We start from the raw sequence: 26,061 nt of genomic DNA on the forward strand, positions 1-26,061 counted from the left end.
AGAATCTGACCCACCCACTCCTGCAATAAACCTCTTACCTATATCTGAGCCATTGAAGTCCTCAAATCATGGTTTAAAGACTTCAAGGTGCAGAGGATCCTCCAGCAAATGACCCGTGCCCCATGCTACAGAGGAAAGCGAAAAACCCCCAGGGCCTCTTCCAATCTACCCTGGAGGAAAATTCCTTCTCAACCCCAAATATGGTGATCAGCTGAACCCTGAGCATATGGGCAAGATTCACCAGCCAGATACCCAGGAAAGATCATAAGAGCTATTATTCTGTGACCCTACAGTTTGGGATCTCATATCAAGTTCTGGTGGCAAAATATAACCACACTAAGTACAGTAAATTCCAACACCTCTGTTGAACACCTTATGGGACATCATAACACATGCAGCCCCCTCTAGGTACAGCCGAGACTGCAGCTCATTTCAGTTCTACTGCTGTTGTCATGTGTCCAGTATCTTGGTTGAAGCTGTCAGGTTTTCCTGTGGAAGTCCAAAATGCTGTAGAAGACCTCTCTTTTGATGGACTTAAGTTTTTTTCTGAATCTAGCGATGAACACTTGCACAGGAATTGAGATAAACACTCAGTTCTCTTAATGTTTATACATCTGCAAACAAGAGGATATTTAGTAGATCACAAATGGTACAGAGATTCCACACAGCCCAATTTTCCAGCTATCATATATCTACTGAACCAGCCAAAGAGAGGCCAAGATATCAAAAAAAAAAAAAAAAAAAAAAAAGAGACCTGCTACCACAATCATCCAGCCATCCTCATTGTTCAAAAGGCAATTCTGAGGGTTTGGTTGACAGTCGAGAACAACGCTACCTCAGGAACCTTCAGCTTCACCATTTTTTCCACCTCCCTGTGTCTGGAGACCATCTCTCCCTTTTCTAACCTGCATGGGAGCCGATTACATCCTACAAATGGGCTTTGGAGGTTATAACATTGGCGTACCCAATCCAGGTCACTTCCATGCCACCCCCCTTCACTGTCGCTTTTCACAGACTCCTCTTATGAACACTTGCTGAGACAGGAGGGGCCACAGAACTAGTTCCAGTCCTGCACAAGGGGAAAGGATTCTGTTCCAAGTATTTTCTGTTCCCAAAAAGAACAGAGGCCGATACTGTATCTCTGACTTCTAAATACCTTTGGGAAATCACAGAAATTCAAGATGGTGACCCTCACAGCTATAATTCCATCATTAGATTCAGGGAATTGGTTTGCAGCCCTCGAACTTCAGGACAAGAACTAGGGGTCACCAAATGAAATTTAATACGCAGCAGGTTTAAAACAAACAAAAGGAAGTATTTTTTCACATAATGCAGTCAAACTGTGGAACTCTTTGCCAGAGGATGTTATGAAGGCCAAGATTATAACAGGGTTCAAAAAAGAACTGGATAAATTAATGGAGGATCAATGACTATTAGCCAAAATGGGCCGGGATGGTGTCCCTGACCTCTGTTTGCCAGAAGCTGGGAATGGGTGACAGGCAGCCTGGATGAAAAAAAAACAATGATTTAAAAAAAAAAAAAAAAATTAAATCGGATTTTTTTTATTTAAATCAGATTTTTTTGATAAACTAAGATACATTATAGCTCAAAGATATCTCATAATGTAATAGGGATTATAAATTCTAATTCTATAGTATGAGACAATATATTCATGTAACATTTAAGAAAAGTTTTGTAAATGAGTTCCAATAGTTCACGGATTGGGGACCCAATCTTAGGAGTTCTAAGGGCTTCTGTATAGACTATTTAGGTTAATCTTTCTATCTACCCAATGGGACTCAGTGCTCAGTCTAGAAGATACCGTCAGAGATGCTTAGTTTTGCAGTTCTCAAACTGTGGATTTGTGTCTCCAGAGACAACATAACATAAAAAATGTTTTAAATAAATAAATATTATATATATATGAAAGAGAGAGAAAGAGAGAGAGAACAGACCTCAACCCTGTTATCTATCTGCAAATGTGTGTGTACGAAGAGTCAATCCCTTACCTCTCTCTAAATGTGCAAAGTTTCAAAAAGTCCAACGGATAGAAGATTGTTCTGGACAAGGAGAAGAAGTCTGGAGATAAATGTGAGAAGGGAGGGATAGGCAATAGAAACAAAAGTGAAACTGTTTAAGCAGCATATTTCAGAAGTCTTGAGGTCTTTCTGAGTGTAACCTTCATTATCTGAGATCTACTATACCATTCTTGCACTAGAAGGGAAAACCTATAATGGCAGCAGGCCGTAAGAGAGACCCAGTTTGGGAATATTTTAATGAAGTTCCTCTACCTGTGGGTAAGACAGGCACGCGTGCAAAATGCAAACAGCGCAACAAAGAAATGCAAGGCCTGGTTGCCCAGATGAAACAACATCATGAGAAGTGTTCCTTCTCAGGAGGAAGCTGGGTTGAAGTTGATGAAAGAAACTTGTCTGAACATGCAGGATCTTCAGGTTGGTAAACTTTTTTTATTTCATACTTCTTTCTTAAGGACTGCTTGTCTTCCTTCTGGACTATTCTTGAATTCTCATGTTTGAGCAAAAATATATAGTTGTTATTCTATGGTACTATCATTTTAGATGCAGTTGTGATAAAAAAATAAATAGCTGAAATAGGCAGATCTTCCTTTTACGGTTTCACCTTTAAAGTAGTACTGAGTGTCAGTGAATGCAATGAATAATTCTAAAATGAGCACTATAGTAATAATAAATAACTGCATTGACTTATTTTGTTTAGGAGAATCCATCCTCAACATACAGGATTCTGAAGACTATCCACCTTCAAGATCACCATTATTTTCTATAGTTTCAGAGTTATCTGCCAGGGATAGTGTTTCAGTCACATCATGTATGTCACATAGCCACAGTATATCACCTGTAGCAAAAAGAAGAAAAAGTCATCCAGAAACAACCATAGATAACTTTGTGATAAGAACCAGCAGATCACAAAAAGAGGTGATTGATGAAAAAGTTGCCTGGTTTGTTTATGCAACCAACTCTCTTTTCTGTATGATTGAGAATCCACACTTCATTAACATGGTTCAGTCATTAAGACCAGGAGACAGTCCACCCAACAGAGCAGATGCAACAGGCAAATTGCTGGATAAAGTGTATGAAAGAGAAATTGAGCAGTGTGCAAAAGGTCTAGAGGGTGAAATTGTTAACCTGAGTCTTGATGGGTGGAACAATGTCCACAATTGCTGTTGTATGTGCTTGTGTGACAACAGAAGGAGGGAAGAACTTCCCTCCAGAAACAACTGATACATCAGGAAATGCGCACACAGCAGAATACTTACAAGAAGTAGCAGTAAAAGCTATAACAAACGGTGAAAAAAAAATTTCAAATGGCTAGTATGCAGCTTGGTCACAGACAATGCTGCAAATGTATCCAAGATGAAAAGAAATTTAGAAGAGAGTCCCAAGCTAATACTATACGGTTGCAGTGCTCATTTGATGCACCTCCTAGCCAAAGACTTCAGTGTTCCAGAAATAAAGGCTAATGTTGTTGAAACTGCAAAATACTTCCATGACAACCGCTTTGCAGCAGCTGCTCTGAAAAAAGCGGGAGGAACCAAGCTAATTCGCCCACAAGACATGTGATGGAACTCCGTAGTGGACTGTTTTGAGCACTATATCAAGAACTGGCCTAATCTGATGTCAGTTTGTGAACAAAATTTGAAAAAATAGATGGCACTGTCACAGCCAAAGTTCTCAACACTGGGCTTAAGAGAAATGTTGACTGCATGCCGAGTACCCTGAAGCCTATTTCTGTAGCCTTGAACAAAATGCAGGGAAATAGCTGTTTTGTTGTTGACGCTGTTGAAATTTGGAAGGAACCGAGTGAGATCTTAAAAACAAATATGCAATGACAGAGTTAAATTACAAGCATTTAAAAAAAACGAATGGGACAAGCACTATCTCCAGCTCATTTTCTTGCAAATATTCTCAATATTCGGTACCAGGGTCAAACCTTAATTGCTGAAGAGGAGGAGTTGGCTAGGACATGGGCATCCAGCAATCATCCCTCCGTAATGCCAACTATAATAAACTTCAGAGCTAAGGGTGAACCATTCAAAGAAAATATATGTTTGTTGATGATGTTTTAAAGAAAGTCACACCAGTTCACTGGTGGAAGTCGCTTAAGAACTTGGATTCAGAGAGTGTTGAAGTGATGATCGCACTTTGAACAGCAGTAGCTTCTTCCGCCAGCGTAGAAAGAATATTTTCTTCCTTTGAACTAATTCATTCCAAATTGAGAAATCGTTTGGGACCTGAAAAAGCAGGAAAGCTTGTTTTTCTTTTCCAGATTATGAACAAACATGAAAAGGACAGTGAAGACAACTGAGTTAGTTGCAGAAGCCAGTATTTTAAGTTTCTCATGTTGACCTAGCTGACATAGTCGATTTAATTTTTTTTAATATTTCATTTAACTATTTTAGTTAAAACAATTTAAACAAAAACAAACCTGCTTTTAGAAAACTTGAATGTTTAACTAAATTCAAAAATTCATATGCTTGTTTTGTGAAAATATTATATATTTGTTGTGGAAGAAAAAAAATCCAGAATACATAATGTTGTTGCTTTAGTTAAATAAAGCTATTTAAATGTCTGTCTGGTGATGTTCTCCTCCTAATACAGCCTGGCAAGAAAATCCTCCAAATATTAATGATTAACCTGTTGAATTGGAGATAGTTCACCTCCCAATGACTTCATAAATATCTGCTTCAATTACCTTTGGTAAATGAAATAACCAAATGATCATCAGAAAATTAATCTGAGAAGTTTTAAAAAAAAATTTAAAAATGTATAGTGTGTACCTTCTAAAAATGAAACCTATCTCTATCTCTATCTCTGAGTTATGAGGAATATCTATTAAGGTTATAACAGCCAACAAGAACGCACTTTTATGTAGAAATCCATGATTAAATCAAGTCTTCCTGACTAATGATTTAAATCAATTTGATTTAAATCAAATCCACCCTGGTGACAGGGGATGGATCTCTTGATGATTACCTGTTCTGTTCATTCCCTCTGAAGCACCTGGCATTGGGCACTGTCGGAAGACAGGATATTGGGCTAGGTGGACCTTTGGTCTGACCTAGTATGGCCATTCTTATCAACAAAAAACATAAGAACATATGTACTTCTGCTGCGCAAATCAGCCCTCACAAAAGGTTAGTCTGTTTCACTCAACCGGGATCACTTCTAGTAGTAAGTGCTTCCCTTCATCCTTTCCTGTATGTCCCAGGGTTATTGTCAAAAGTCGTGGCAGTGGTAGCAGCTTATCTACATCAGCTGGGAACAACACATAAACTTAATAGGGGCTTCTCTAGGTGCAGTAACAGCCAGACTTTACCTCCCTGTGGACAGGCTTACAACTTTAAGAAGCCTAATCTCCCAGGTTCAAGTAAGCCACCAGACGTTGGCCAGAAATTGTCTCCAGCTACTAAGACATGTAATAGCTTGTACTTTTGTAATACAACATGCCAGTTTACATCTTTGCTGTCTGCAGTGCTGTCAGAACAGTCCATCTCCAGAGCAATTGCTGTCTAGACAAGCTGCTGTCTGTCCATCATCATGTGCCAGACTCACTCAGTTTGTGGAAGGAGTTTCTGTTTAGGAGTTCCTTTTACCCAATGCAACCCCCCCCCCCTCACCTCCCCATCATTATTACTTTAGAAACATGCCTTATAGGTTGTGAGTGGGCATCTAAGGACGTGCACCACTCAGGGCAAATCATCTGCCCAAGAGTCTTCTGCACATCAACTTTGTGGAATTAAGGGCTGTCAGGAATACCTGTATTCATAAACAGAGGTCAATCCATCATAGTCATGACAGACAACAGAGCCTATGTGCTCTATATAAATCATTGGGGCTAAGCGGAGGGAGCAAGAGCCCCCTGCTTTTGTGCTCACACACTAAAAGTATGGAACTGGTGTACAGTCAACATACTCATCTCAACCTTGTACTTTCCAGGGATACAAAACACCATGATCAACAATTTGAGCAGGCACTTCTCCCAAAATTAAGAATGGGAGCTAAACTTTCAGATTTTCAAATGTATTCTTCTGATTGGGGGGGGTTCCAGAAATAGAATAATAGATTATCAGGGTTGGAAGGGACCTCAGGAGGTCATCTAGTCCAATCCCCTGCTCAAAGCAGGACCAATCCCCAACGAAGTCATCCAGCCAGGGCTTTGTCAAGCCTGACCTTAAAACGTTGAAGGAAGGAGATTCCACCACCTCCCTAGGTAACGCATTCCAGTGTTTCACCACCCTCCTAGTGAAATTTTTTTTCCTAATATACAACCTAAACCTCCCCCACTGCAACTTGAGACCATTCCACTGAGAACAGTCTAGATCCATCCTCTTTGGAACCCCCTTTCAGGTAGTTGAAAGCAGCTATCAAATCCCCCCTCATTCTTCTCTTCTGCAGACTAAACAATCCCAGTTCCCTCAGCCTCTCCTCATAAGTCATGTGTTCCAGTCCCCTAATTACAGGTTTCAGAGTAACAGCCGTGTTAGTCTGTATTCGCAAAAAGAAAAGGAGTACTTGTGGCACCTTAGAGACTAACCAATTTATCTGAGCGTAAGCTTTCGTGAGCTACAGCTCATTTCATCGGATGCATACTGTGGAAACTGCAGAAGACGTTATATACTCAGAGACCATGAAACAATACCTCCTCCCACCCCACTCTCCTGCTGGTAATAGCTTATCTAAAGTGATCATTCGAGAGTGGACACTTTGGATGGGCTATTACCAGCAGGAGCGTGAGTTTGTGTGTGTAGGGGAGGGGGCGGAGGGTGAGAACCTGGATTTGTGCTGGAAATGGCCCAACTTGATGATCACTTTAGATAAACTATTACCAGGAGGACAGTGGGGTGGGAGGATGTATTGTTTCATGGTCTCTGTGTGTATATAATGTCTTCTGTAGTTTCCACGGTATGCATCCGATGAAGTGAGCTGTAGCTCACGAAAGCTCATGCTCAAATAAATTGGTTAGTCTCTAAGGTGCCACAAGTACTCCTTTTCTCCTTACAATGTGTATGATAATCAAGTTGGGCCATTTCCAGCACAAATCCAGGTTTTCTCACCCTCCTCCCCCCCCCCCCCCCCAAAACTCACTCTCCTGCTGGTAATAGCTTATCCAAAGTGACCATTCTCCTTACAATGTGTATGATAATCAAGGTGGGCCATTTCCAGCATAAATCCAAGTTTAACCAGAACGTCTGGGGGGGGGGGGTAGGAAAAAACAAGGGGAAATATGCTACCTTGCATAATGACTTAGCCACTCCCAGTCTCTATTTAAGCCTAAATTAATAGTATCCAATTTGCAAATGAATTCCAATTCAGCAGTTTCTCGCTGGAGTCCCCTAATTGTTTTTGTTGCCCTCCACTGGACACTTTCCAATCTTTCCACATCCTTCTTGTAGTGTGGGGCCCAAAACTGGACACAGTACTCCAGATGAGGCCTCACCAATGTCGAATAAAAGGGAACAATCACGTCCCTCGATCTGCTGGCAATGCCCCTGCTTATACAGCCCAAAATGTCATTAGCCTTCTTGGCAACAAGGGCACACTGTTGACTCGTATCCAGGTTCTCGTCCACCATAACCCCTAGGTCCTTTTGTGCAGAATTCCTGTCTAGCCATTCGGTCCCTTGTCTGTAGCGGAGCATGGGATTCTTCCTTCCTAAGTGCAGGACTCTGCGCTTGTCCTTGTTGAACCTCATCAGATTTCTTTTGGCCCAATCCTAGACAAATCAGAGGTCCCTCTGTATCGTATCCCTACCCTCCAGCGTATCTACCACTGCTCCCAGTTTAGTGTCATCTGCAAACTTGCTGAGGGTGCAGTCCATGCCATCCTCTGGATCATTAATGAAGATACTCAACAAAACCGGCCCCAGGACTGACCCTTGGGGCACTCCGCTTGATACCAGCTGCCAACTAGACATGGAGCCATTGATCACTATCCGTTGAGCCCGACGATCTAGCCAGCTTTCTGTCCACCTTATGGTCCATTCATTCAGCCCATACTTCTTTAATTTGTGGGCAAGAATACTGTGGGAGACAGTATGAAAAGCTTGGCTAACGTCAAGGAATAACATGTCCACTGCTTTCCTCTCATCCACAGAGCCAGTTATCTCTTCATAGAAGGCAATTAGATCAGTCAGGCATGACTTGCCCTTGGTGAATCCATGCTGACTGTTCCTGATCACTTTCCTCTCCTCTAAGTGTTTCAGAATTGATTCCTTGAGGACCTGCTCCATGATTTTTCCAGGGATCTCTTTGCCCCACCACTGCCAACAGAAAGTTCAGGAAACTTTGTTGGAGGGGAGGGCTGCATCCTCAGTCCATAGGGGATGCCTTCCTGTCCTCTTGGATAGAGGGCCTTCTCTATGCATTTCTGCTGACACTGTTGATCCTGAGAGTGGCAAACAAGATCAGGCAAGACAAAACCGAAGTCCTCTTCACTGCGCTGACTTGGCCGAGAGAAGTCTGGTACCTTTACCTGATTCACCTCTCCTCCGTCTATTCCCCATGTGCTGTCTCCAGTCAGATTTTTTAACTCTAAGCTTGACTCCTCAATGGTTCTCGGTGATAGTAACTTCCTGTTTGACAGAGGTACAACCGGTTCTGTTCGAACAAAGGAACATTTCTACTAGAAACACTCACCTCAAAAAGTGGGAAGAGATTTCACCACTGGTGTGTCCACTAACAGTTTTTGTCTGCTCTATCTTCCCTCTTCACTATTCTCAGTTGCCTGATGGAATTTAAAAAAAAGTCTTTTCACGAGTTCTGTCAAGGTTCATTTGGTGGCTATCGCAGCCTTTCATTCACAAGTAGAGATTTTCTGTGTTTGCTCACTCCACCGTGTGTTAAATGGTGTTACATTTGCAAATAAATTGTAGCTCTGCAGTTTCTCTTTTTGAAGTCTGTATTTGAAGTTTTTTGTTGAAGTATGGCTACTTTTAAATCTGTTATAGAATATCCAGGGAGATTGAAGTGTTCTCCTACTGGCTTTTGTATGTTCCTATTCCTGATGTCTAATTTGTTTCCATTAATTATTTATTGTTCGGTTTGGCCAATGTACATGGCAGAGGGGCATTGCTGGCACATCATGGCATATATCACATTAGTAGATGTGCAGGTGAATGAGCTCCTGATGGTGTTGCTCATGTGGTTGGGTCCTCTGTTGGTGTCACTAGAGTAGATATGAAAACAGGCAACGGGGTTTGTTACAGGGATTGGTTCCTGGGTTAGTGTTTCTGTGGTGTGGTATGTAGTTGCTGCTGAGTATTTGCTTCAGGATGGGAGGCTGTCTGTACGCAAGGACTGGCCTGCTCCCAAGGTCTGTAGGAGCCTTCAATCTCCGTGGACATTCTATAACAGATTTAAAAGTAGCCATACTTCAACAAAAAAACTTCAGAAACAGACTTCAAAGAGAAACTGCAGAGCTACAATTCATTTGCAAATTTAACACCATTAATTTGGCGTTGAATAGGGACTGGGAGTGGCTGGCTCACTACAAAAGCAATTTTCCCTCTTTTGGTATTGACACCTCCTCATCAATTATTGGGAGTGGACCACATCCACCCTGATGGAATTGGCCCTGTCAACTCTGGTTCTCCACTTGTAAGGTAACTCCCTTCTCTTGTGTCAGTATATTTATGCTTGCATTTGTAATTTTCACTCCATGCATCTGAAGAAGTGGGTTTTTTACCCATGAAAGCTTATGCCCAAATAAGATTGATCAAGGGGCTGATTAATTTTTTCCGACAAGTTAGAAAGTCTACTCCTGCATGGAATTTGAACTTGGTTCTTTATTATTTCATGAAACATCTGTTTGAACCGATGGCTAAATGTTTGTTGCTTCATTTGTCGATGAAGACATCCTCCTTGGTGGCCATTAATTCTGCCCAGAGAGCAGGAGAAATGGGTTCATTAGTGGCAGATTCACCCTTTACAGTATTCTTCAGAGAAAAATAATTGTTACAGCATCCTAAGTCCCTACCTAAATATATTTTAACATTCATGTTAGGTAACCAAGTTTTTCATTTGTCTTTTTTCCCCTCCCCACAAACCACAGCGATGTAGGGAGGGAGCTGTCCTCCGTACATATGTTAGAAAAGCATTAGCCGTTTATCTGGACAGAACTAAACCATTTAGGAAGTCTCCTAGAGTGTTTGTTTCATTTGTGGACATATCCAAGGATCCACAGTTTCCACCTGGAGAGTTTTAAGGTTGATTTCAGGATATATTTTTCTGTGAGGCTGCTAACGTTCCACCTCCTTCCAGAGCATTAACTAATTTTACAAGATCCCAGTCTATTTCTTTGGTGCTATTGAGAATAGTTCCAGTTGCAGGAATTTGCAGAGCTGCTACTTGGTCTTCATTCATACTTTTCCCAAACAATGCTTTTATACTTGCTGCCAGATTAGAAGCTGCTATTGGCAATCCAGCTCTGTCATCACTCTTAGATCCAGCTCCAAAATTCCCTTATCCTTCTGGGAATACTGCTCGGGAGTCAGCTGAAGTGGATTGCTCATAGGGATGCTACTTGAAGAAGGAGAGGTTGCTCAGCTTGTGCAGTAACTGGAGTTCCTTGAGATATGCATCCCTACGGGCACACCACAACCTGCCTTCCTTCGTCTCTGTTTCAGAGTTGCTTCTTGCGGGGCTTCGCAGCAGAGAAAGAATTGAGGGTGGTTCGCCTGCACAGCTTTACATATCCTTGGTATGGGGCATGAGGATGTCTGGAGAACATGCATTGGCCAAACACACAGCTACTGAAAATCTTCAGTCAAAAGCACATCTATGCATGAGCACATGAAGTGGAGAACCCTTCTGGGGACGCACATCTCAAAGAGCTCTGGTAACTGCACAAGACGAGTAACCGGTCCTTTCTTCAGAGGGCTTCTGGTAGCCTATGAGCCCAGTTGTGGCCACAGCTTAACAGAAAACAATAGTTCCACTAAAAGTGGATCAGCATTCATCTGAGAAGCTCTTTACTTCAGCCAGCCTTTCTCTAGGAGTTGAGTGCTGGAGGCCTGTGGTCCTCTCTGGTCTGTTCCAAACAAACTCTGCTCTGATCTCCCCTCGTAAGCTGTTCCTTCCAAGTCTGACATCTCTCACAAGTGGGGTGCGGCTGACTGAGCCCATAATAGTTTATTAACTGTGTGGTGCCCAATGTGGGGTTTGTATACCTCATCACACCTCTGTAGACTTTCTAAAATGTGTGTATATCCAAACCACCAACTAAACTAGTCATCTATGTTCTCTACAAAGGGCCATCCCAGTATAGTGATCCTGTATAGTATAGCTTAGAAGATGGACTTGAACATTTTTGGCATGCTAGTAGAAGCATTGTTTAATAGGTACAGCACCTAGAACATGGGGGCGGTCCTGATGCTGGGGACTCCAGACAGTAATAAATAATACATCAGGGAGACTCAAACTGGGGGTCATGACCCCTTAAGGGGTCACAAGGTGGTTACATGGGGGGTCATGAGCTGTCAGCTCCATGGGGCTGACAGCCCCGAGCCGCCATTAAATTAAATTATCTCTTCGATTTTTAATTTATAAAGGGGGTCACACTCAGAGGCTTGCTGTGTGAAAGGGGTCACCAATACAAAAAGCTTGAAAACCACTATAATACAGAGTAATAATAATTACAGTTACTCAGTAGCTCCATCATTGTCTTCCCTTGTATTTTGGACTGGAATGTTGAAAAATCATGGGCAGAAAAATTCCAGCTACTCCTCACTGACACTCCTGAAGCTGGGAGCAATACCTACTTTGGTCCCAGTACCAGCGAGGGACCTGCATCTCCCTGGGCAAAAGTTAGAGCAACCACAGAGCTACTTTCTGTTAGGCCAAATTCTTAAGGACTGTTCCACTGCCTGAGGAATGGTGCACACACACATACTGGGGAAATCCTCAGCTGCCCAGTGATTTGGGAAAAATAGGTGGCCTGGCTTCATGTCTAAATGGAACCACATTTAAATAGCTTATGCTCAAATAAATTGGTTAGTCTCTAAGGTGCCACAAGTACTCCTTTTCTTTTTATTTAAATAGCTCTTAGCTATAGTCATGACTTCCTAAGAAATAATAAAACACATCTTTGCACTGTATTACTAGGGTGTTCATCCAAAGCGTATTTGGTGCTACCTACTGAGGATTAAAAAAAAAAAAATCCATAACCGCACTATATATAGAGAGATGCAGTTTATTTTTTTTGCAAGAGTGTATTTATTATATTTACTGTTTTCACATTCACTAAATTTAGTTACTATTATGTACATACAGTGAAACACTTCTGCTAAGTAGAATATTAAACTTTTTAATATTTTTTTCATTTGTAAAAAAAATACAGTTTTATAAGCACAGTTATACATAATTTTTTGACTTTGTCATATAATGCAACTGGGGCATATGTATTGTAATTCAATTACTTCAACCTAGCAAGTCCTTTATTGAATTTATCTTTTAAAAATATTTTTCAGTATTCATCAACATACTTTTAAAAATTACATTTCAGTACTTTTGCATAAGTAAATTTTTACTTGACAGAAGTATACAGTATGTGATTGAAAATCCTGTATAAATCCAAGGTCACATATTGTTTTCATTTGAATTTTTCTCATTGACTGGTCGCACTCTCAAGACCCACAACACTTCAACCTGTCTTGAAGAGCTGTTGGGCAATATATCTTCTTCATTATATCTTCTAATCAGTTCCCTGCCATATCATATTTGAAAAGAAAAGCTAGGTTTCTCATTCTTTTCCCCCAAACAAGTTTTTCTAGTCTATATGATTCCTCCACCATATGAGAAGTTAAAGAAATATGATCTGTCTCCGAAAGAATAGTAGTATAGTGCACACTCTCTCTATATATTATTTCAGTAACACTGATGTGGCCAGATTACCAACAGATTCAGTTGTGGTATCTCACTAAGTCAGGGTTGAGTTGGGTACATAAATGAACAGAGGAGGAACACATAGGGAGTATGAGATGCACATCGTCCCCAAGGAAGTTGCTGATATTTTTAAAATCTGGTCTAGACGAAAGAAATTCATGTTTCTTGAAGATTTTTCACCAGGATTTGAGAGGGGTGATGTTTTCAGGAGTGTAAATACAGAATTTCACACAGCTCTGATCTTGAACCCAGTCTTTCAAAGTTATTATCAAGAACTTTGTGGCCTGATTCTCACTTAACCTTTTAGCTGCAGAGCTCTTAGATAAGTTATGTTATTTATAAGAAAAATCTGGACCTGATGATGTGAAACCAAAGTAGCATCTACTGGTAAGCAAAGTGATTAGCACCTCAGGGTTTATTTTTAGATTCTGTGTGGGTCTTTCAGTTAAATATATACACCCATACACATAAGTTGTATGTGCTTGTTTAGCATTGACCCAAGAGTTCTTTAAAGAATTGTAGAAAAACAAATATAAAGTAGTCCCATGTTTAGGTATAAAGATAATAAAATATGAAATTCAAAGTACTATTTATATTTAAGTCATGTGCAATCTTGAGTCATGTTCTGCCTCTTCCACACACACACATTCTCCATATATTAGCTTTTTATGGTAAATAAGTTTAAATCTGTAAATTTACAGTAACTGGCAGTTGAAGATCTGGGTTGATTTTAATGGATTTTTTTCCATAGGTCATATAAAATTGGAAAATGTTCAGAAGGGATTTTTTTTTAAAGCCTAATATTTGAGAGAATGTTTTGATGAGAAATTTGAATCTCCAGTGTTCAGACTGAGTGAAAAGATGACTTCTGCAATTACCAGCTTTGCAAGTTCAACCTGGGTTCTAACAGTCAGTGTGTGATTTACACATGATCAACAGTAAAGATTCTGAAATTGGAAAAGACAGTAATTTTGTGGATACAGAGAGATTACTGCTACATAGCTTACTCTCCTTATTTCAGCAACTTTGATAGTAATTGTATTTCACTAAAGATGCCAGATGGGCAGATTTTTCATTCCTGGTTTTTGTGCTCCCTAGCATAACATAGGGTGAACTCTCCAAGTTCTGTAGTTTTTGTGGTTCCTAAAGGCACAGAGAATGTGTTGGGGTGCAAGCCACCTCACCTTCCCGTCTCCACTGGTGGTTGCATATTACCCAGGAATCTGTAGTTCTTTTCTAGTCAGCTTTTTCTTGACTGTGTCAGCAAAAGAACTTCGCTCTCTCGTCCCTGCTCCAGCTGGTAGCCTGCTTAGTGTTGATCATACTTCAGATATCTTTTTGTGTTTGTTAACTTTTTGACTGTTACATTTTTCAGTAGCTCTTTTCTTGCTCTAGTTTGGGAACTTCAGTTCCACAGGTAGGCATTTATTTCTATTAGATGCTTCGGTGCTTTAATTTCACCACTTTGTCCTTGCATTAGCGTTTTTGCCTTGACGTCTGTTGTTTCATCACTTTGACACTTGTTGCCTTGCTGCTGCTTCACCTTTTTCACCTTGTTTTTTGTTTTTGGTTCCCCCCCCCCCAAAGCTTCCTTAAGTCTTTTTGGCTCTGGTCTGCATTTCAGAGTTCGCTAAATTACAAAGCTATTTGCACTGAGTGGTTTTTCTGTTTTTCAAAATATCATCCACTGCCTTTACCCTTAAGGAGCTAGGAAGATTACTTAATGGAGTCAGTGTCCATGAGGCAGAAAAATATCAGTAATAGAGAAGTGTGCTTGCTGTGCCCTGTGCCAGGGTGTTAGATTGTAATGTGGTAGGGAGTATTACATCTCTCTCCAACCATTCAGGCATCATGTGGATTGCCTTCAGGGTCTCCTCAGAGAAGTCCTGGAGATTCTAGAAGGTGTCTTAAGACTGACTGAGAGTGTATCCAAAGAGAAATTCTCAAACCATAAGTTTTAGTTGTCTTCAGCTGCTAACGTTAAAAATTTATGACAGCACCACTGAAGTGCCCTGCACTTCATGCAGAGTCCCTCATACCCTTGGAGTCTTTGCGCCTGAAAATTAGTGGTACTGAGCTCCTGCTCATCGGATAAGGTATTGCCTCTGAACAAGAAGCATTGGCAGGAGGCTAGAGATAGCCAGCTGACCTCTTGTGCTTCACTGATGAAGCCCCCAACTCCAGGCAGCTTTATATTCAGATATCCATGATTCCCTTTTGTTTCCAGGGCTTGAGGTTGAGATGGAGCTAGGAATCATGAATGGCAGTACTTGGCTCCTTCAGATGTTGGAGTACTGCTTTCAGTGGTTCCCTCTAATGCTGTACCATGAGCTGTCAGATTTCTTGGCGCAATCTGAATTTATTTTTGTACTGTTTTGGCACCTCTGGTGTCGGTGTTCTTTGCGCAGTGTGTTGATGCATCCCAATGTAGTGTTGACACTTAAGACCAAACCATCATATCAGCTCATTAGTTCTTCAGACATTTGGGTGGGGCAGGGTGCTGTCATTGTTATCTGGATTCTGAAGAACTGGAGAACTCATCTGATAGCAAATACATGCCAGCATGGAGAAGCAGCACGCTAAATGTTGAGATAGGGCAAGTCCAGGAATTTTCAAGGGCTGTGATATGTGGGTCAGAAACCCAAGTCCAGTAGGGCTGCATTTTTCTTGATATCTGTCTTGCAGCTGCTGGTGACAGAAATGTGACAAGCAACTTATACCACTGCTTCATTCTTGGAGACAGTTGTGGAAAAGTATATCTTTCCAATGAATGGCATCAGTCATGTGTTCCTCCCTTCCCACAAGAACCTGGTGACCAACACAACTATGGTTCAAGCAAAAACAAGTCAAACACATGGCACCAGGCCCCAGAAACCTCAGGTCAGAGATCATAGAATCATAGAATATCAGGGTTGGAAGGGACCCCTGAAGGTCATCTAGTCCAACCCCCTGCTCGAAGCAGGACCAATTCCCAGTTAAATCATCCCAGCCAGGGCTTTGTCAAGCCTGACCTTAAAAACCTCTAAGGAAGGAGATTCTACCACCTCCCTAGGTAATGCATTCCAGTGTTTCACCACCCTCTTAGTGAAAAAGTTTTTCCTAATATCCAATCTAAACCTCCCCCACTGCAACTTGAGACCATTACTCCTCGTTCTGTCATCTGCTACCATTGAGAACAGTCTAGAGCCATCCTCTTTGGAACCCCCTTTCAGGTAGTTGAAAGCAGCTATCAAATCGCCCCTCATTCTTCTCTTCTGCAGGCTAAACAATCCCAGCTCCCTCAGCCTCTCCTCGTAAGTCATGTGTTCTAGACCCCTAATCATTTTTGTTGCCCTTCGCTGGACTCTCTCCAATTTATCAACATCCTTCTTGTAGTGTGGGGCCCAAAACTGGACACAGTACTCCAGATGAGGCCTCACCAATGTCGAATAGAGGGGAACGATCACGTCCCTCGATCTGCTCGCTATGCCCCTACTTATACATCCCAAAATGCCATTGGCCTTCTTGGCAACAAGGGCACACTGCTGACTCATATCCAGCTTCTCGTCCACTGTCACCCCTAGGTCCTTTTCCGCAGAACTGCTGCCTAGCCATTCGGTCCCTAGTCTGTAGCGGTGCATTGGATTCTTCCATCCTAAGTGCAGGACCCTGCACTTATCCTTATTGAACCTCATCAGATTTCTTTTGGCCCAATCCTCCAATTTGTCTAGGTCCTTCTGTATCCTATCCCTCCCCTCCAGCGTATCTACCACTCCTCCCAGTTTAGTATCATCCGCAAATTTGCCGAGAGTGCAATCCATACCATCCTCCAGATCATTTATGAAGATATTGAACAAAACCGGCCCCAGGACCGACCCTTGGGGCACTCCACTTGATACCGGCTGCCAACTAGACATGGAGCCATTGATCACTACCCGTTGAGCCCGACAATCTAGCCAGCTTTCTACCCACCTTATAGTGCATTCATCCAGCCCATACTTCCTTAACTTGCTGACAAGAATACTGTGGGAGACCGTGTCAAAAGCTTTGCTAAATGGAATTAATATGGACAAAGAAATTATAAATCGGCAGGTATAGCCTTTTTGTATTGTGATCTATTGGGCCTTCAAAGCCAATGTGCAGGTCATGCTTTGGAAAAATGTGTCTGTGTTGGTGGAGTCCTTTCACAAGGGCAAATACTAGAATTGGATCATTTTCAGACAGTCATTGATGTGGATAATAAGATAGTAACAGCCTAAGTTAAAGGTGTTGTGGTTCAAATGCAAGACAAACAAAGCTTTTAGCAAGCAAGCAGGCTGGTCTCTCGTGTCGGCTTTTCCACCCTCTCTTTTATTCTCTCTCTATTCATGCGCATTACATACTCCACCAGCAAAAAGGAAACAGCAAAAAGGAAACAGCAAAAAGGAATAATATGACTTTAATTAATATTCTTATTTACCGGCTTCTATCTACTACATTCCTTGCTCTTGGGCCTTGAGCCCAGTCCGGAGAGGCTTCCCACGGTTCATGTCCTCTGGGCGACTTCCCATGGTTCATGTCCTTGGAAGGAGCAGTGTGTGCACTGCTCCCACACAACACTCAGGGTGTGCCCTGAATGTTTCCTGGAACATGAACCCTTCATAAAGGAATGGATGACTGTATGTCTGCTTCTCTGCTAACTGCCAAATAGGTACTGAATAGAACCTCTGAGAGGAATGGGTGGGTACTCCTATAGAGAAGATAAGAGTTGAAGGCAACCCTGTTTTTTCTGTATTTTGTGGTTGGGTCCATTGAGCTTCTCACAAGGGAAGGAGGGGAAAGAGAGAGAAGCCCCACTGAAGAGGCAATTTGCGAGCTTGTTATCCCCAATGGCCACTGGTTGCCTGATTCTCCTTTCAATTGGGAGCACACATGTTCCCCTTCTTGAACAGATGGCTGGTCAAAGACACAATTGAAATAATTCCACCTCACTACCGGGTAGTTTGAGTAGTTTATGATGCTCCCTAGTGGCTTCAGTTCCTCAGCAAACAATAAGAGAAAGTAGGAGCCGTGCTAGACATGGCTCAGCTGAATGCCTTTTTTTGGCTCAGGGCAGAATCCCAGACAGCCCCAATTAGAGAAAGCATAAGCAGTGGAACAGCTCAGACCATGCTGTCAATGTTCGATCTCCTTGCTGCAACTGTGTTAGTAGTACCCTGGACAGTCCCCATATGAAGCAAGTTCATTTGATCCCAAGATCCCATTGAAATATGCATCACAGGGACTTGTGCATCACACTTGAGTGACATGATCCTAGTGGCAGTCCAGCAAGCTATTGCCAGTTAGGAATTGACTTGCAAATACTTCTCTTCCAAATTGTAGTGAAAAATGGATACAGCCAACCTGTGCTGCTGAGCCCACGTTCAGGGATTCCATATTTAGGAAGTTGGGCTCTCATGGAACAGCAGTTGCACATCATTCTTGTGGAGAGGAGCGTGGTCCTAAACACATTAGGCACTTTCAGAGATCCGCTATCTCTAAAAGTAGTGCTGATTCAAATGCACTCTGACCCCCACATTCTGTATGCACAGGTAGGATGATAGTGGATCATGCCTTGATATTCAGAAGCTCTGAAGGCGTGGGAATAGTGGGCGCAGCCCCACCAACATTTCTGGTTGCCATGGGTGATTACTCTGAACTAGGATGCCATACTCCATCCCAACTTGACAGCCCTCACTGATGGTTTTTAGTAGAGCTTCATCAGCATGCTGTCTCCGAGTAGGAGTACTGTGTCATACTGGTCTCTTTGAAACCATTTGTTAGAGGACTTAAAATTTGTAAGAGGTAAAAGTTCAGTGATGTAGTAGGCCCACATGGGTTTGAGCCCTTTAAATTCCTCAGTCCCCACTAATTAAACCTGCTTAATCGTCTGACTGAGAATAATTTAAACACCACAGTAACTGCATCCAGGTTCATTTGGCAGACGTTTCAGCTTCTCAGGACCCTAGTTGAAGAGTAAACCAGTTTCTCTGCATCCCTTATTGTAAATTTTTGAGAGGCTTGACGCTATTGAAATCCCCATCAAAAAGTTCATGGTGTCATAGGATAGTGATATGGTCTTGACAAAGCCGATGAAAGTTCTCTGGCAGACTCAGTACCTGTGAGCTCAAAAAAGGGCAGTGGTTAGATTCCTGGGTCTTTTTTGCTTTGTTGATTTGGCAGACCTTTTATATTACAGCAGAAGGTGGGATTTTACGTTATTTTGGTGTTTCTCAAACTATGGTCTATGGCAAAGTTGCGGAGTGATCTGACGAGTGATCTGGCTAGTCACATGATGCTGTCTCTTTTTTCCTTTTTCCAGCTGGTAAACTGTATTAAAAGATGGCTAAAATATGTTACACTTCTAATACTACTTTTCTGTGTTGGAAAAATTAAGCAATTGCTGTTTTTGCCATAGGGATGTTATGTAAACACAAATTAAAGGAGATATGGCCCCATAATTGAAAGTGGGAAAGGAAATTGTTCCCTAAGACAATAGTTTCTCTATTAGAACATGGAAAAAGTTTGAGAAATCCAACGTTAGTTTATTACAGAACTACAATTTGTATGGGACATTTCTAATGACTTCTTACCAGCTTGTCTCCGCAATCCTGAATTGACAATGTGGACAATGAAAATTAACTTAATGTGTAAGTGGAACAGCTCTTTGTCAAACTTAATCTTTGGAATATTCTGACATTCTCAGAAAAACAATCAATACTAAGAATTAATTGTGTGTAAAACTGCATTTTTAAAATAAATATTTTGTTTGCTATAGTAAAAGTTCATTCTTAAAGTAACATTTTTGGACTACACTGTAACTTATAGCTTTATTTAATTCACTTGCACTATTTTTGTTTAAACACCTTTCACACCTGAAACCACAGACCCAGAAGTCTACAAGACAGATTTCAGCTCAGTATATTTTAAAAATCAAAGGGCTGGATTCTGGCACCCTTGCTTACATTAAGTAGTACCTTACTTCCCAGGTAATCTCACTGATTTCCATAGAATTACAGATGGAGTAAGGTAGAAAGGGATTCAAAATCTGGGCCAAAATGATTAAATTTCTTAAGTATTTATTAAAAGAAAGATAATCAAAGAAAATTGTTTTTTTATATTAATGCATATGTTCCATGTGTTCTTTTCCCCCCCCAGATCTTCCTCAGAACTGTGATCCTAACATTCCCCTAGTTGCTCAGGAATTAATGAAAAAGATGATCCGTCAGTTTGCAATTGAATACATTTCAAAAAGTAGCAAAATTCAAGAGAATAGAAATGGTTCATCATTTGAACCAAGTCTGATATGTAAAAATATCCAAATGAACCAAACGGAAAACTCCCTTCAGGAAGAACAGGATAGCCCTCTAGACCTCACTGTGAATAGAACTCAAGAACAGAAAACTCAGCAAGGTAAATCTTTTGTATCTGTTTCTTTAATATCCTGCTGTTTTGAAATTGTTTTCATGTAGAATTGTCTTATTGTCCAAATCTGAACAATTTAAAATAATCACTATTTTAAAATGTTTGTCTATCCAAAGTAGCATTCAATACATTAAAATAAATTATATTGTAGATTATTAAAATCCATGTACAAAAAAATCAGTTATTGCATGATTGATTTTTCTGTATTTTTTTCAGCATTAACAAATGGTTCTCTAAACAGCTGCAGAAATCTCATGGGAAAACTTTGAAAAAATTCTTTCAAAAAACATTTTTGTTTGTGTGCCATGTTTCCCTAAAAGCTAAATATCCCCACTCCTGGATCCATGCACTCAGTGACTGGTAGTGATTCAGCAACCTTTGGAACAGTAAAACTCTTAAACCACCTCACCAATGGGCAGCATAAACCTGCTGAAGTGTGATCTACTGCTTGCTTCCCTCATTTACTTTTTGCACCATTAACAGGAGAGAAGTATATATTACACCTGTTTGGTCGCTAAGAAAGCGAGGAAACCAGTGTATGATAACTTTATTGAAGAAATGGGATTTAGAAGCATGAAAGGGAGGGAGAGAAGATACTGGTGGATAAGTAGATGGTGTTCCAAGCACAGAGGGCAGTATGAAAGGAGGCACAAAGTCCGAACAGGAAAAGATGAAGGGAAAAGTAAGGATAGAAATTTAGTAGACGTGTATGAGGAAGTTTTAAATGGAGATTCTGTATATGTAGGGATGAGATATTGCAGAACATTGAAAGTAAGGACAAGGAGCTTGAATTTGTGTTTTGTGGGGGGGCGTGGAGTGTTGTGTGGTTTGTTTTTTAAAGACGCTAATAAAGGGAATCGGGTGGAATGATGGCATAGTGACGACAGGCGATGGGATTTTGAATAGATTGAAGGAGGCAGGAGGTAGACAAGATGTTAGGATTGGTAATAAGTTCTTTTTGGATATTTGGCTTATTATGTTCGAGCTGGTGTGGAACATTAAGGAAATATCAGAGACAACTTAAGTTTTATGACTGGAGACCATCATGATATAGATATACAATTAACTGTTGTATTAATCCCACCCTTTCGTCTGGCTTTTTTCATTTTTTCCTGCCTAATTTACCATATCTCTTCCATTTTTACCTGCATCTGTCCTTACAACCTTTCTCTGTTGGTATTTTTATTATTGGGGGATGCTGATATAACTTACTTATTAAATTGTATCTCAGTCTCGCAGTTTGTTTGTTTTTATAGACTTGTTAGGTTACCTTTATAGAAACAGTGTAGGAAGAGATCTGGGATATCCTTTTTGCCGCTGACTGACTCAAGGTACTGCTTTCCTTCTAGTACAGTATAGTAAGAGGTGCTGTTTTAGGCCGAAGCTCTCAGTAAAAACTCAGTATTTTGTGAGAGATGGGAGGGATGGAGATATGAAGAGGGTGAATATAGCACCACTGCCCAAAGAGGTGGCACTAGTCAGAATAGTTCCCTTGGGTCTCCAGGCCTGAATTTGGTCCAGCAGCAGTCCTGAGGGAAAGGTTGGTGATTCTGCCATGGCATTTGCAACTCTGAGATCAGGGTCCCCTTGTGCACATGCATTAAGATAGTCTTTAATTATAGAATCATCATGATACTATTTTTTCCACATGGATGCAACTCCCCTCACTACCTATGCTCTGCTCTCACCCTCTGTGTTCCATTCAAAATGCATTGTTCATTTCTCCTGGGCACCAGCAACCAGAAGCATTGATAGCACAGGAGATAGACTCTCTCCTCTCATTTCCTGTGCCAAACACCATGGTGGCCCCTGATGGCTGAGCAGAGCAATTGCAGGGAAAATCCTGCTCGCCACCTGCAGCCCTGGTGCAAGCCCAGTACAGACAAAATCTTCATTGACTGTTTCTACCAAACAGTCTCAAGTGAGTATGTGTGAACTGCAGGGGTTTTTGGTTTTTTTTAGATTTATAATTTGGCCAGATTTGGGCAGTTTTTTTCATGAGAGCAGCAAAAGGCATATTCCTGATACCAGGGCAGCACCACCTTACACCATACCCTCCAGTTTCACATCCCTGCTCTAAAGCATGGAGATGCTAGTGTCTTAGTGAAATGTTTGTAAGAATTTTTCAAGATGGGCAAAACAACACAATTCTTTCCTTGCTCTGAGAAACACCTTATACTTTTTGATGAAATATTCTAAGAACATTTAGCCATCCAGCATGGAAAATTCAGCCCAAATGGTTGATGTTTAGCGAAGTTAAATGTAAGCAACTAATGGAAAGTGTTAGGCGATTTTTACTTTTGGTATTGCTACCAGTTCTGCCTATAATATTTATACACTTGCTCCAGGGAACTGTGCCAGGAATTGTGGGATAGATGCAACAATCTATAGGCCCTGCAACACTTGCAATAACTGTTATATGAGGATGGGCACACTGTGTACACCTGAAGCAGGGTGGTTAATAAGGATAGATTGTACTGTTGCTTCAGGTGCAATTTTCTCATATAAATGCAGCCATAGGAGAGCTGGGAATTACCATGTTCGTCACAGAGGAGAATCATAAGGCCCTCCCCCAGTTGCTTTGTCAAAGGAAGAGATGCAGGAGCAGAGTCTGGGGAGTCACAATACTGGACGAATATGCCTGTCAAGGCTGAATCTCCGCTCTGTCACTTTGAGTACAGAAGGTGGGGGCACGTAAGGATTTTAAAAATTAATACTTGCCACTCAAGGCTTGTATCAAACTCCCAAGGTTTCAGCTTTTCTCTGACCTTGGCTTGGTAAACGCTGCCACCATTCATGCAAAAAAACCCTTTGGACCCAGGAAGGAGCATTTGGGAATTCCTGCCTGTGGGGTACCCTCAAGCCTGCCCCCTCCTCCCCACGGGGAAGATCTGAGAAAAAAAACAAAGGAAATTAGCGGTTGCTACCAGCTAATCAAACAACATGTACAAACCTCTTAGGACACCAAAAATCCAATCCTGTTCTTAAAAAAGGTAAATTTTATTAAAAACAAAAAGGAAGAAAATACATCTGGAACTTAGGCTTTTGCTAGATTTTTAGAAGAGCAATTTCAAAAATTAAGCACCCAAAATAGCTTTCTTGTGGGTTAGCTTAAAGGTTACAAGCAAACAGAAGCATCTGGGGTTAGCACAGAGGATTTCACAAGCCTTAGAAATAAACCCAATCGCGTCTTTCTAAACATTCCTAATTTACTTACATATTTGGGTTGTTGAAAGTTCTAAATACGATCTGATGGTTTTCATATCTGGTTAAAACTTTATGCAGCATTCCTGCTGCCCGTCTCTTCAGTCCAGAGAGAGCAACAGACCAAGGGAAAGTTTTCTTTCCCAATTTAAAAAAGTTCTAGCCTTCCCATTGGCTCTTTGGGTCAGGTGCCCACTTTTTTTTTTTCTTTACCTCGGGGACTTTTTAACTCTTTTTATAGGTACAGCAAGTAGAGAACAGCTACCAAGAGGATTTTTACAGCTAGCTGGCTGTGTGTATATCAAAGGGAGCTACTCCCTCCACTTCGTTTATCTCACACACCCCAAATCACAGATGGTGCTGGCCAGCCTGGTTCAGGTCAGGTCCACACCGTCTGGAATTTCTTCCCAGAGGTTTAGGAAGCAGAGTTAATAAAATACGTGCACCTCTAATTTTACTAATAATTATATGAATAAGCAAGCAGTACTTTTTCCATTTCAAGGACAACAATGACTTAGAATGCGGGTGCATTTTTACCCCGCTGATTCTGGGAAACCTTCCCAGGAGAGTGCATCAGCCACTTTGTTAGAGGCTCCTGAAATGTGTTGTAATTTAAAATTAAAGTCTTGAAGAGCTAAACTCTACTGAAGTTTTTTGTTAGTCACTTTGACTGTGTGAAGTCACTTCAGTGCAGCATGGTCAGTCTGCAGGTGGAACAAATATATGGACGTAGCTTCTCCAGAGCATACATAATGGCACAACATTCTTTTTCTGAGACTGACCAGTGGCTTTCCCTCTCAGAAAATATTTTGTTCAGAAACACAACAGGATGGAATTGTTGATCTGGTCCTTCCGGCATTAAAACTGCTCCCACACCACGCTCAGATGCATCTGTGGTTACGACGAATGGTTAGTTGAAGTCCGGAGCCATCAGTACAGGGTCAGACGTAAGGGCCGCCTTAAGCTGGTTAAAGGCTTTCTGACGCTTCTCAGTCCACTGAACAGCGTTTGGTTGTTTTTTCCTGGTCAGGTCTGTCATTGGGGGTGGCAATTTGGCTGTAGTTTGGTACAAACGGTCAGTAATACCTGGCCAAGCCCAAGAAGGATTGGACCTGCTTCTTTGACTTAGGGACAGGCCAATTTTGGTTAGCATTTATCTTAGCCTTAGGGGGTTGATAGTACCTTGACCCACCTGACGTTCAAGGCCTTAACTGTTAATCCTGCCTCTCTTATGCACTGGAAGACAACTTGGAGGTATTCCAGGTGTTCTGCCCATGAATCTGAGAATAGAGCCACATCGTTGAGGTAGGCGACGGCAAATTCCCCAAATCCAGCCAGAAGATCATGTTCCAATCTTTGGAAGATGGTGGGTCCATTTTGCAGTCCGAAAGGGAGCACATTAAGTTCTTACAGCCCTGCATGGGTGATGAAGGCTGACCTTTCCTTGGCTGGGTCATCTAGTGCACTTGCCAGTACCCCTTAGTTAAGTTTAAGGTGGAGATGAACTGGGTATGTCCCAGTTTCTCCAATAGCTCATCTGTGCATGGCATTGGATAGTTTTCTGGGCGAGTTCCAGCATTTAGTTTACAGTAGTCCACACAAAAGTGAATTTCCCCATCTGGTTTGGGAACCAAAACCACTGGAGATGCCCATGCACTCTGAGGAGCGGATTACACCCATCTGTAACATGTCCTTGATCTCCCTTTCTATTGCGGTTTTGGCTTGAGGAGCCATCCAGTAGGGTTGGGCTCCAATTGGGCAAGCATCGCCTGTGTCAATGGAGTGGTACGCACGTTCTGTCCGTCCTGGGGTGGCTGAAAACATTGGTGGGAAGCTAGTGCACAGCCCCCTTTCTTTTTACTTTACCTGGGGGACATTTTTTAACCCTTTACAGGTAAAGCAAGTAGAGAACAGCTACCAAGAGGGATTTTACAGCGAACTGGCTGGCTGGGTGTCCATCAAAGGGAGCTACTCCCCTGCCCCCCTCACTCCCCACTTCATTTATCATAATGCCCTTCAGCTTCTTGACCGTTAAACTGGACTGGACTGTTGAAGAATACTGGTCTGACAGGAAAGGGCCAGGGTGCTACCTGTGGCACCAAACTGGTGACCCAGGCTTTGGTTCCCAGATGGGGTAAGAAGATGCTGTTTGCTATTTTTATTCAGCTATGACCTTTTCTCTGGACTTAATGCTTCCTCCAAATCCAGCAGCATTAAACCTCACAATGACAAAGGCTAACACCATTAATATATGTAAGACACTCAGGTAAACATCATAACCTAATGCATGAAGTCTACAGCATCCTAAGCATTTTGCAGATTTTACTTTTACAATATGGTCTAGTGTTTGGGTGTCCACTAATTCAGTAGCTTCATCCTTGGGTATTATGCTGAATTCAGATAACTCCAGACTTTGGAGTTTGCTCACATGTCAAGAGATTTTTAAAATACATGAATGTTATTGAAACCCCCAGAAATTAAGATGTTTCTCATATAGATGCTCAAGCTGGTACTCT

The 26,061-nt window shown here is 41.5% G+C and overlaps 1 protein-coding gene across 9 annotated transcripts in view; it reads left to right on the plus strand.

The window, feature by feature from the left end:
* LCORL (ligand dependent nuclear receptor corepressor like) overlaps positions 1 to 26,061 on the plus strand; it is a 177,697-nt gene that overhangs the window by 89,558 nt on the left and 62,078 nt on the right. For 8 of the 9 annotated variants that reach the window (XM_048848741.2, XM_048848747.2, XM_075128016.1 and 5 more), the window contains exon 5: positions 20,075 to 20,329. In XM_048848741.2, the coding sequence (XP_048704698.2) occupies positions 20,075 to 20,329 (255 nt within the window). Of the gene's footprint in view, positions 1 to 2,736; positions 4,523 to 20,074; positions 20,330 to 26,061 lie in introns of those variants that run through there. The other variant, XM_048848748.2, reaches the window with a different exon arrangement.

This window comes from Caretta caretta, chromosome 4 (genome assembly GCF_965140235.1).
Source record: "Caretta caretta isolate rCarCar2 chromosome 4, rCarCar1.hap1, whole genome shotgun sequence".
NCBI classification, from domain to species: domain Eukaryota; kingdom Metazoa; phylum Chordata; order Testudines; family Cheloniidae; genus Caretta; species Caretta caretta.